At 37.9% G+C, this 12759-nt stretch overlaps 1 protein-coding gene across 2 annotated transcripts in view; it reads right to left on the bottom strand.

Moving 5' to 3' along the window:
- Positions 1-12759, bottom strand: part of LOC126236190 (Golgi-specific brefeldin A-resistance guanine nucleotide exchange factor 1) — a 321970-nt gene that overhangs the window by 232242 nt on the left and 76969 nt on the right. For both annotated transcript variants that reach the window (XM_049945293.1, XM_049945291.1), the window contains exons 8-9: positions 8339-9007; positions 5002-5222 (exon numbers count right to left, since the gene is read on the bottom strand). In XM_049945293.1, coding sequence (XP_049801250.1) covers positions 5002-5222; positions 8339-9007 — 890 coding nt within the window. The remainder of the gene's footprint in view (positions 1-5001; positions 5223-8338; positions 9008-12759) is intronic.

The following is a 12759-nucleotide window of genomic DNA, read 5'->3' as shown; positions in this document are numbered from 1 at the left end:
TTCTGAAAGATTTTGAGAATCTAAGAAATTCTGATTCTTCTGAAACGGGGGGAAAAGTGAAGGGGGCATTTCTCCTTAGGTATATGCATTTTAGGGCCAACAAAAGATGCTATAGGGATATATGGCACCCGCTTAAAGATTTGGTTTCCATGGATACGAACCCTCCACATGCCTGTATTTAAATAAGTATTCCTGAACAAGATTTTTTTCCATTGTTCTACAGCTCCATATACAATAACTACCTTCCCAGGGATATCTTCTCCCCATTTTCTCCTTAAGTATTTCATGAATTTTGATTTTGTCTTTACAGTTTGGCTTTACATTTATTTCATAATACGGACTTCCAGGAGGGATGATGCTCGATACCACTGACGAAGACAGTGACAGAGCTGACACAATTTCTGTGCACTGTTCAGAATTCAGAAAAGACTGGACACAACAGAGTTTGGATAACAACTTGAATTCACCTGGGAAGGCTGCAAATGAAAATGTTTCACACCTGACAACAGAACGAACACCATTTGCAAAAAGAAACGTCAAAATTCACATTACAGCTAGCTCTTGGTAGATGTTTGTTGGTGACACAATGTTAAAACCTAAAACAATGCACACAGACAGAAGGCCACAAACAATTTGGAAACAACACCTGGTGGATTTTTAATTCCGAGTTATATTCATTCCCTGGAATGAAGGAAGGAAGATTAGGGTTTAATGTCCCACAGACCTTGAAATCATTACGGATGGAGCACAAACTTGGATTGGTTCACGGATGGGGAAGATAACTAGCCCAGCCCTTTCAAAGGGTTAGGATATGCCAGGACTGATTCAGGGAGATCATCAGAAACCTAAATTTTGATGGCCGGATGTGAGTTTGAACCCTTGTGCTCCAAAAAGCAAGTCCACTGGGCTAAACTCCGCATCACCTTGCTCAGTACATTGCATTCCTTGGAGTTTTGTATGTCTGAGGGAATTCAAACAGATGGTTTGTCATCAGAAAACTACAGCACAAGGGCTATAATTCTGTGGCATCAATATATTATTCAATGAGCTAACAGCCACAGAGGGATTGTTATAGCAGTTAATAGTCCTTTCAAAAATTCCTCTTTCAATCATTCATTGAATTTCAGCCAATGCATCATTCCTTATAGCCAAAGCTACATGATATGTGTTATGAAAGAGATGATCATGTTCCCTTATTTGTAGTTTACACAGTGTTTGTTAATAGTATTGGAGGTTTTTGTGATTTCCAGCAACTCCCTCTTCTCACAGTCTGTTCATTCATAAATCTCTCTCTTTAAATCCTTTTCGCTGGCTACTTTTTTTGTCTTGACATTTGTTGTTGGAATCCATTTTATTTCCATTTGCTTTATTATTTCTTCCCTCTTATGAATAGACAAACTCTACTTTTTTTGATTTCCTTCACTATGTGTAACTCTCTCATAAGACCATTCAGTATTATATCCTTTCTTTATAAACTGTACAAGATTTTCAGCTTTTGACGTAGCCACCTCCTTAACCAACCAATCTGTCCACATAATTGAGTCTACATTTAATCCACATGTACCAACAATGCAATACCATGGCCAAAGAACACAGTGTGACAAACATAACTTTGTTACCTAACACTTTTACACCTTGCACTCACACACATGCACAAAACCAACTAACTTTGTACCTGTAATTGGTGCAGAATGTATGGTCAGTTTCATCCTTCAGTAGCCTTGCCTTGTTACAAGCCAAAAATCTCCAATAGCTGCCAAAAGATTCCTTCATAACACATTACACATTTCAGATTCTTCCAGACTAACTTCCCCTGACCCATAAGAACACAGAATCCACACATACTTACAAAATTTTGAAACATCTGCAAATAGCATGAATTTCACAGAAGATAAGCTCTCTTCTAAGTCCTGTACACTCCAATGACACCAATCTCACGATCATTAAACTACTCACCATCCACCATCTACAAACTGATGCTGACTAGCTATTCTCCCTACACACAAAACGAGCAACTTTGACATGAGCCATGGTAGTCACCTGCAAGAGAGGCAGTGAGACAGACCCTTCTCCAAACAATTTGTTAACACTCACAAACAGAACACGTCTCAGTATCCTGTCGGCCCTGCCAAGGTCTTAGCAGTTCAACACAACCTACTTGATATGACACAGAAAGTGATATCCCAAGTCAAATACACTATCTTTGGCTGACCCTATGCCACTACTGCTCCCATCCCCTGACCCACAGGTCATTCATTTACAAGACACAGGTGCAATACCTCCTCCACCTCCCCCCCTCCCATGTGCACACACACCCACACGCACCCTAGTGCACGTGCACCCTTGTCAGCCGAAGGATTGGCATGACCATTTAGAAAACTGCAAGACTTGTCAGGTGTTCAAGGAATGCTGTGGTGAGTGTCGTAAACATGTGGTGAAACCATGCCCAGATGTCGTGGGGTTGGGCAGCCACCCCTCAATACAGATTTCAGACAATGTACACTGAGCAGACTGGTAAAACGGGACAAGTGGCGAACTGTGGCAGAACTAACTTCAGACTTTAATGCTGGACAAATTACAAGTGCTTCTTAACACAAAGTGCATCAAACACTCCTAACAACGGACCTCTGCAGCTGACAACCCACGCACATGCCAACACCACGACATCGGTAACAACAGTTGAAATGGGCATGCGACCATCAGCACCGAGTGTTGGCACAGTGGCAGAGCAGTGCACAGTCTGATGAATCCTGATACCTTCTTCATCATGCCAATGGGACAGCACAAATATGTTGTCATCCAGGAGAACAGCTCCTTGACACCTGTACTGTGGGACGGAGACCATGAGGGCCACAGAGTATTGTACAGTGGTTGCAGACCATGTACGCCTCTTCCCGACAGAAGTAGCATTTTTCAACAAGATAATGCTCCATGTCACAAGACCAGGAGTGTGATGGAGTGGTTCAAGGAACACAGTAGTTAGTTCTAATTGAGATGCTGGCCCCCAACTCACCACACCTGAACTCAATGGAACACATCTGCGATGAAATTGAACAAGGGGTCAGATCTTATCACCCTCCTCCCTGGAATTTATGGGAATTCTGTGACTTCTCTCTCTCTCTCTCTCTCTCTCTCTCTCTCTCTCTCTCTCTCTCTCTCTGTGTGTGTGTGTGTGTGTGTGTGTGTGTGTGTGTGTGTGTTGCCAACTCTCTCCAGCGACCTACCAAGGCCTCACTGCTTCCATGCCATAATGCATTGCCGCTGTTATCTGTGTCAAATGTGGACATACTGGCTATTAGGTAAGTGGTCATAATGTTATGGCTGATCAGTGTATGATTACAATTATGTGTGTACAGTGTTCCTTCAGACACAAATAGACTCCAAACATACAACACTACAGATATGCCTCAATGGGCAAGCCAACTATTTCAATGCGGGTGCATACCATTGTTTGGCCCCTTGCGGGTGCACAGTGAGGCTGCAAACAAAGGGAAAAATAAATTGGGTTCAAGTATCAGTCATGACCAGCACTTGGGAATTTCAGGTGGATGGGCAGCATGACCAGATAACCAAGGCTGTCAAGTCAACTGTTCTTGAGAAACAAAGAACCTGTATTCGAGTCCCAGTATGGTCATGAATTTTCAAGTGCTGCTGTTGAAATAACTCAGTGCCAAAGCAGCTAAGTCACATAAATTTTCCTTTAGTTGCACAAACGACTACTACCAGTCGTTCTAGCTCTGTCACTGGTTGTTACATCATCTACCAACATCTCTGCAATCATTGTATAATTTTCTGTATGGGAATGACTGTGAATCAGTTATCCACACAAATGAATGGCCAGTTTAACTGTGCCCGACAGCAGTTGGACCACCCAATTGTGAGTGATGCTACTCTGTTTAATGTGGACAACTTTAAGAACTATCTCACAACTCATGTCATCATTCTCCTTCCAATGACCTGCTGTACTGAACTGCCTAGTTATGGCAAATATGGTACTTTACTTCTCACCCCAAACTCCCACATATCTTTGTTTTTCTGATACTCTACCTCTGGATCCCCTCATCACCCTGTACTATATACTCTCAGCACCTGTTCTTTAGTTTGCACCAACATATTTTGTAGGTACCAACAACTTCTCCTTTGCACACATGGCACATCCTACACCTGTACCTAATGAAGTGGCACAATGGTTAGCACAATGGACTTGTATTTGGGAAGACAACAGTTAAAACCCGCATCCAGCCCTCCCAATTTAGGTTTTCCACAACTTCCATAAATCGCTGAAGGCAGATGCAGGGATGGTTTCTTTGAAAGGGCATAGTCGTTTTCCTCCAGCCTTCCCTAAACTGAGTTTGGGCTCAGTCTTTAATGAGCTTGTTGATGGGACATTAAATATAAATCTCCTCCTCCACAATTGTTCAATCTTTCTTGATCTACTCCCTTACTGTGATCTCTCAGGTTTTCCCAGCATTACTGATTAATAGTATGCTTCCAAGAGTTTAGTCAAGTTGAAGTCCACACATTGAGCAGAGATAACAGCAAATCCACAGTACATAAAGAAGATGATTGGATCATTCGTTGAAATATTGTGCATAAAATTAAAACAACAGCTCAGCAGCATGCTATTACTCCATTGCTGTTTCTAACTCTTTTCAACTGACACTTTTTCCACCATACAACTCACCTGAGATCAACACACACACACACACCATATGAACGAGGGAGGGGTGGGGAGGGGGGGGGGGGAATTAAACACATACTATAAAAACTACAGACTAAACTAATAATATCTGGTACTCCTTTTCCAATGTGCCTGTCTGCCCTTCAATGGCTCCTCTTCGTGGTGAGTAGCATTGTTTTTATTACTGTTATTCCATTCCAGATTTTACAGTTTTGTATTTTAAAATATATTGTTTTTATGAACAATTGCAAATCTGACAATCAATAAATTAATCGAAATAATGTTTGGTGCACAGTTACAAAATTATGCATAAAACTCACAGAAAAAAGGTTTCTGCAGAATTCATCCTTAACGAGTGCCAACAGAGAGTTGTATTTACCAATACTGTCAGCACCAGTTTCCAACGCCACTGTTAGCAATGTCAGACCCATATGGATCATCATTTCATCATTCTGCTTATCAAGTGGGTTACAGAGAGAAACCAGGAACCTGAACAGTTCCTGAATACATACAATACCATATGGCACTAAGGACAGCTCACCTACAGAAAAGAAAAATATGTTAGTATTAGCACTCCAAACATTTCATTCCTTGATATGTAGACTTATTTCACACAAACAAAACCTTTAACAAGCTGTACAGTAAACGGCAGTATTATACAGTCACAAAAAATATTAACTTAATAGACTTAACTTTCATAGACTGTTAAGAAGTGTACTGCCATTCAGAAGACTCAGGGGCTGACAATCATTTCTGTTTAATCCTTCTATAACCATGTACAGACTAATCAAGATGCAAAATTTCCATTAAAAGTGCCATTCATAATCTAATCATGACTCCATTCTTGGGGCTTCTTTTTGGAAATGACGGGACAGATTTTCATATATCTGTGTGGTGAACAACAAAGGGAGGTTCAAATATCACTGCCATGTGCTTATTTTTAATTCTCAGTGAGAGATGATGACTGATAGAGCTTTGAAACACCTCTGTTAACATATTACATTTAAAAGTATTGGTTGTTGTCAATCCACTTTCATTTGAACATGTACGATTTTGAATATAACATGAAAAATAGTACAAAGTAATGATGATTTATCCTTTTACTTTTCCAGTGATGTATGCACCAAGAAGTGGTAAAGATAAAGCACATAAAAAGATTTCAAACTGTGTCACAGTTGATCAGTACCAAAATCATTGCAGCCCTAATGTTATAGATTGTCATATCACTGATTCAGAATGTCTAGTGTCAAAATCTTTGGCATTTATGCTTCCCCCCTCCCCCCCCCCCCCCCCCCCACCAAGAGTTACTTCTGATATTTTCTAAATATTACATATTAACTGATTATTTGTTAGTAAACTAAGCATAATTGGCAGTTTTCAAATACAATACAGCTTTTTCAGTGTAAGCAAATTAACATCTTTCATCATTAATTGAAATCATTGATTTAATTTTTTCCCTTGAAACTACCAGTTAAAAAAACATTTATTTCACATACTATTTATTAATGAAAAAAGAATGGAGTTCTTACTTTTGATAGGGTGGGTGTTATTGCAAGGTTTGTAGGGGCCTATTATTTAATGTAAATTCACTTGGCACTTTTGCCCGAGAGTTTAAGAGAATTATCACACTATAAGGATTAAAACTGCACTGTGTTTTACAGGCAACACACATTTTAATAACTACTAAGAAGAAAAAATTGCAATTTATTTATTACTGACTTGAAGCTCTTTCCAGGCTGCAAGAAACACACTGTCAAACACTCCTCTATTATTTGAATCACATCCAATAAGAGTGTAGTATTACATTAACATAAGCCGCAGACAAGTGGCTGATGACATGACACTAATTTTGCATCTAACAAGACAAAATACTGACAAAAATAAATTACTAAATTGCTTCTGCAAAGAAAGGGCATAAATAAGGCCTCAATGAAAGTTTTTTTTTCTGCTTAACATATGCAATTTTTGATTAAAGTGTTTTAACAATGAAAAGTAGCTGCCAAGGAAAAATGGTTTATTCCTCAGTGCTAGTGCCACAAACAGAATTTTAATGAAAGGTATGTGAATTAATGTCCATAAAGCTTAAGTTTAACTCCAAAGGGGTGATTGCATGTTCGTATAGCAAGATCAGGTGTGCTGTGCTATTCTGATATTTCCTAAAAGAACACTTTCAGAAGTTTAATTAAACACAAGGCCATTAAAAGTTAAAAAAAGCCATCATCATGTACCACACAAAGTCTGATGAAGTAACTATCAAGCATCATGAAAACAACTGGTAAATGGAAGTAGCTAACTAACTTCTATTCTGTCCCTATAACCTAGGAACCACAGATTACTTTCTGCTGATAGAAGTGGACAGTGTTGAATTCTTGGGATTACAGCTTTATAATAAATTGAAACAGAAGGAGCACACTACAGAACTGCTGAAGTGTCTAAATCTCTATTTGCAATGCGAATTCTGTCAGACACAGTGGATATAAAAATGAAAAAGCTGGCATACTATGCTTACTTCCACTCTATAACATCATATGGGATTATTTTTTGGGGTACTTCATCAAGCCAAGCTAAAGTTTTCCAGGCACAACAACATGCAATAAGAGTTATATGTGGTGTGAACTCAAAAACATCCTATAGAGGCCTGTTGATGGAACTACGGATACTAACTACTGCTTCCCAATATATTTATTCCTTAAGGAAATTTGTCATTAAAAATATATCACTTTTTCAAACCAACAGCTCCGTTCGTGGAATCAATACTAGAAATAAGAATAATCTTCACAGGGATTTAAAGTCAGTTACTCTTGTACAAAAAGGTGAGCATTATTCAGGAACACACATTTTCAATAACTTGCCAGCAGCCATAAAAAGCTTAACAACCAATGAAATTCAGTTTAAGGAAAGCCTAAAGGATTTATTGGTGGCCAACTACTCCTACTCCATTGGTGAATTTCTCAGTAGAACCAACTGATTGTGTGTGTGTGTGTGTGTGTGTGTGTGTGTGTGTGTGTGTGTGTGTGTGTGTGTGTGTGTGCGCGCGCGCGCGCACGCACAATCTAACTTCTGCACCATTTCAGTGCAGTAATGTGATCATTGTAAGTACTGCAGTAGTTCTATTATATGTTTATTATCTTATAAATAAATAAAAACTTTTTTTAAATTTTAAATTCAGTGCGTTAATGCGAACTTAGTAAATGAGTTGTAAAATGATCCTTTCATATAGTGTTCATTTTTTAAAAAAATGACGATCATTCCTCTTGGGACCTGTGAAAGGTACATTAGCTTATTTGTTTTGGTAGTAAATATTTGTGTTGTATTATTGTTTGACATGTTCTACATCCTGGAGGATCTCCTCATTAAGGATCCATTGAAATGAAAGTAAATCTAATCTAATGATGGTTTCTTTATCAGTGTTTAGCAGAATAACTTCTTACACTAATGAACAAAACAATAACGTGAACATTTAGCATAAATAAACAGCAATACAACAAACTGTTTTCTTTCACTGTTAAATGAGTTTACTGGAAAAAATGAGAGGTTATAAATAGAAATTCTATACACATACATTACCAATGACACTAAGTAATTTTCTTTCTTAAGCAACATCTGACACTGAAACTAATATCATAGTGAAAATAGAAATATTTAATGAAATTTTACCATTTTCACCAACTTCTTGGTTTATAAATCTGACACCCTGAGGGTTTACATAATCTTGAGTCTCTGATATCACTGTTCCACTACCTTCATCTGAAATTACACAGGGTACACCAATGTGTGACTCATTATTCGGCTTTACATTTGCATCTACAGAAACATCTTGACAGCTTATAGTGTCCTGTTTCGTAACTTGATCTTCAGAAACTGTAGATTCGTTTTCAGTAAATGCGCTATCGGTCAGCACCTGTTTATTTTCTCCTTGGTTGACTGACACACTGTTCACTGGCTCAGTTGGAGGTGCATCAGGCACTGGGCTCTCAACACTATCGCTACATTCACAAATTTCATTGCTGACACTGTCAGTCTCAACATTGATAACCACACAGGAGTCAGAATCACTTGGACTTAACTGCACAAGCTGCTCTGATGCAACTTTCTCACTGTGAGAGCTGTCTATGTGAGCGGACCCAATGTCTTCCAAACCACTGTCATATTCTGGTGGAGGACTTCCATGATGGACAGAGCCACCACTGTCATATTCCAGAGGTGGACTATCGTGGTGAATAGAGCCCTGCATGTCAACAATATTGCCACCTGTTTCTGAAACTGGTGTTGTGGCCAAAACAGAATTGGCTGGAATGTTTTCACTTTTGACTGGTCCCACTGGCTCTGAAACAATAACACACAATGATCAAATGAAGTACACATAACATACAGTACAATACATAAAAGTGTAGCTGCCTAGATGATACTCATAGCAGACCATATCATGGAAAGAAGACTGACACTGTTAACATTCTGACATTAATACTAAGAGTACACTAAAATGTTTAGTTTTTAGTAACCACAGGCACATCAATGCAGATTTAGTCTTGTAGCAAGTCTACACAGCAAACTAGGTACCAATATTATTGATAAACAGCAGAACTGTTCTCTGGACAAAACTTCTATCACACATCGAACATGGAGAGAAGTACCTTCATTAATGAACTAATGCAGTACCTCTGATACACAGGCAGTAGTCTTTGGAACACTCAAGAGAATTCACACCACTATAATGCCACATGAATGCTCTTAACAACACAATAGTATGAAATCAGTGGAATATTAACATCTGGTGCAATATCAATTATGACAAAGCACATCCTTTCATGCTTGCAAGTCTCCCTCAAGGACATCTATATCCATTACACTCTGTGTGATAAAACTTATATCACTATAGAATACTCTGACAATCACGAGATTAGCTTCTCTTGGGTGCAACCTAACATTTATCGAATCTGAGATGGCATCGTAAGGTTATACAGGATAACTATCGATAGGTGGGACTACATTAGGCATGGCCTTCACCTCAATAGGAAGGGGAAGGGAAAATTGTCTGGGTTGATTGCAGAAAACTTAAGGGGGGACACTGGCACAAGTGGTAAAATACCAGTGGTCACAGGTGTCAGAGGGATGCCTTTTTTAGGATAGGGAAGGGGGAAAGAAAACGAGTTTTAAGAGAGATTGGCACACACACTCAGTTTGAGAAAACAGATGAACAGGAGTCAGATTTTATCATACAGCCTCCATTTAAACAGTGTTTAACAGAAAGTAATCAGAAACTGCCAGTTCATCTTCGCCAAAGCAGTTACAATCCCATTAGTACGCAGTATCAGTTATCTTTATTACACCAGAACATTCCGGGACTTAGAAATAAAGTTGATGAACTACTCATTTGTATCAATGAAATGAATTCATCTAACCAAATTGACATAATCTGCCTCTCTGAACATCAAGTGACCACTGATATAGATATGTTAGACATTTCAGGATTTAAGCTAGCTTCCTACTTCTGCAGAGTAGATATGGATGGAGGAGGAGTTGCCACATTTATCAAAAACTGCCATAAATTCAAGAACATTGACATTAATAAATTCTGTTTAGAGCAGCATCTAGAAGCATGTGCAACAGAAGTAGAGTTCCATAACAGATCCTATATAATAATAACTATTTACCGAGCACCTGCAGGAAATTATAATCTATTCTTAGATCATCTAGAAGCTCTTTTGGGTTATTTAACAGGAAGAAACAAAGAAATTTTGATTGCTGGTGACTTTAATACAAATTTTCTAATGCAATCTTCCAGTAAACATTCACTGCAGTTAGTAATGTTGTCTTTCAATCTAACGCACACTGTAAACTTTCCAACTAGGATCACTAAATCCTCAAGGACAGCCACTGATAACATTTTTATAGACAAATCAAAGGAACAAAATCATATCATAAAACCTGTTATAAATGGACTATCAGCTCCTTGTTTTAGATGTAAATTCTAAGCAGATTATCAAGACTGCTAAATCTGAGTACAGGAGAGTAGTCTATCAACCAAAAATTGAGTGTTTTAGAAAACTGCTCAAAGATATGAACTGTAAAGATGTTTATAGAGCTCATGACATGAATGAAAAATGTAACACATTCATGAACAATGTCAGTACCATGTTTGAAAACTGTTTTCCTCTAAAAGTTACTCAAATTAAACAGAAGTCTATAATAAAACCATGGATTACACAAGGAATAGAGATTTCCTGTAAGACAAAAAGCAAAATGTATCTGTCAACCAATAATAGCTCCAATGCTGATGATTTACCTAAATACAAGGAATACTGTAAAACATTGAAAAAAGTAATTCAGACGTCTAAACAAATTCACTACGAGAAGAAGATAGCAATGTCAGGGAACAAAATAAAAACAATATGGGATATAGTGAAAGAGCAGACTGGTAGAACCAGAAAGGAACAGGAGCAAATAGCACTAAGGGTAGATGACACATTAGTAACTGATGGACATAGTGTGGCAAATCTATTTAACAAGTACTTTATATCTGTTACTGATAGAATGGGACTTTCAGGATCAGTAAATAATGCCCTAGAATTTCTGAAACTAGCCTTCACGAATAGCTTCAAGTACATGAATACATCACTCACTTCACCAAAAGAAATAACTTATATAATAAAATCTTTAAAAACAAAGCATTCTAGTGGGTACGATGAAATATCAACAAAGTTAATTAAGGCATGTTCTTGTGAGTTTAGTACAATTCTAAGTTACTTGTGTAACCAGTCATTTATAACTGGGACATTTCCTGACTGGCTAAAATATGCAGATGTTAAGCCTCTATTCAAGAAAGGGGATAAAGAGATACCATCAAACTACAGACCGATTTCACTTTTGCCAGCATTCTCAAAAATTTTAGAAAAAGTAATGTACAGGCAACTGCTCAACAATGTGACCACAAATAACATATTATCAAGAGCACAGTTTGGATTTCTGAAGGGTTCTGATTTCGAGAAGGCTATTTACACCTATAGTGAAAATGTACTTAATTCATTAAATAACAAATTACAAGCAGCAGGTATCTTCTGTGATTTGTCAAAGGCATTTGAATGTGTGAACCACAACATCCTTTTAAGTAAACTAGAATTCTATGGTGTCACGGGCAGTGCTGCAAAATGGTTCAAGTCATACCTCACTAACAGGAAACAAAGGGTGTCAGTGCAAGGGACTAGTGAATTAAGTCATCAGTCAACATCAGAATGGGAAGAAATTACATGTGGTGTCCCACAAGGATCCATCTTAGGGCCATTGCTTTTTCTTGTATACATTAATGATCTCTCATCAGTTACACTGCCAGAAGCAGAGTTCGCTTTGTTTGCAGATGACACAAGTATTGCAATAAATAGTATGTCAAGTGTAGTTCTAGAAAGATCTGCTAACGATATTTTCATGGATATTAATAAATGGTTTAAAGCCAACTCACTGACATTAAACTTCGAAAAGACTCACTATATGCAATTCAGAACCTGTAAGAGGTTTCCACCCAGCATATGCATAAAATATGAAGAAGAGCAGATAGAAGAGGTTGACAGTCTTAAATTCCTGGGATTACAACTTGATAATAAATTCAGTTGGGAAGAGCACACCACACAACTGCAGAAACGCCTTAACAAATCTGTATTTGCAATTCGAGTGTTAGCAGACATAGACGACATAAAAATGAAAAAGCTTGCATACTTTGCCTACTTTCATTCCATAATGTCATATGGTATAATATTTTGGGGTAACTCTTCAAGTCAAACAAAAGTTTTCAGAGTCCAAAAGCGTGGAGTAAATTCACGGACATCCTGTAGAAACCTCTTCAAAGAACTGGGTATACTAACTACTGGGTATACTAACTACTGCCTCTCAGTATATTTACTCATTAATGAAATTTGTCCTAAATAATATATCTCTTTTCCGAACAAACAGCTCAGTTCATACATACAATACCAGGAACAAAAATGATCTACACAAGGATTTAAAAGCACTTACTTTAGTTCAAAAAGGGGTCCACTACTCAGGAACACCCATCTTCAATAATTTGCCAGCAAACATAAAACATT

This window comes from Schistocerca nitens, chromosome 2, assembly GCF_023898315.1.
Source record: "Schistocerca nitens isolate TAMUIC-IGC-003100 chromosome 2, iqSchNite1.1, whole genome shotgun sequence".
NCBI classification, from domain to species: Eukaryota; Metazoa; Arthropoda; class Insecta; order Orthoptera; family Acrididae; genus Schistocerca; species Schistocerca nitens.
The sequence above is the reverse complement of the archived record's forward strand: the minus strand, read 5'-3'. Positions and strand labels throughout refer to the sequence as shown.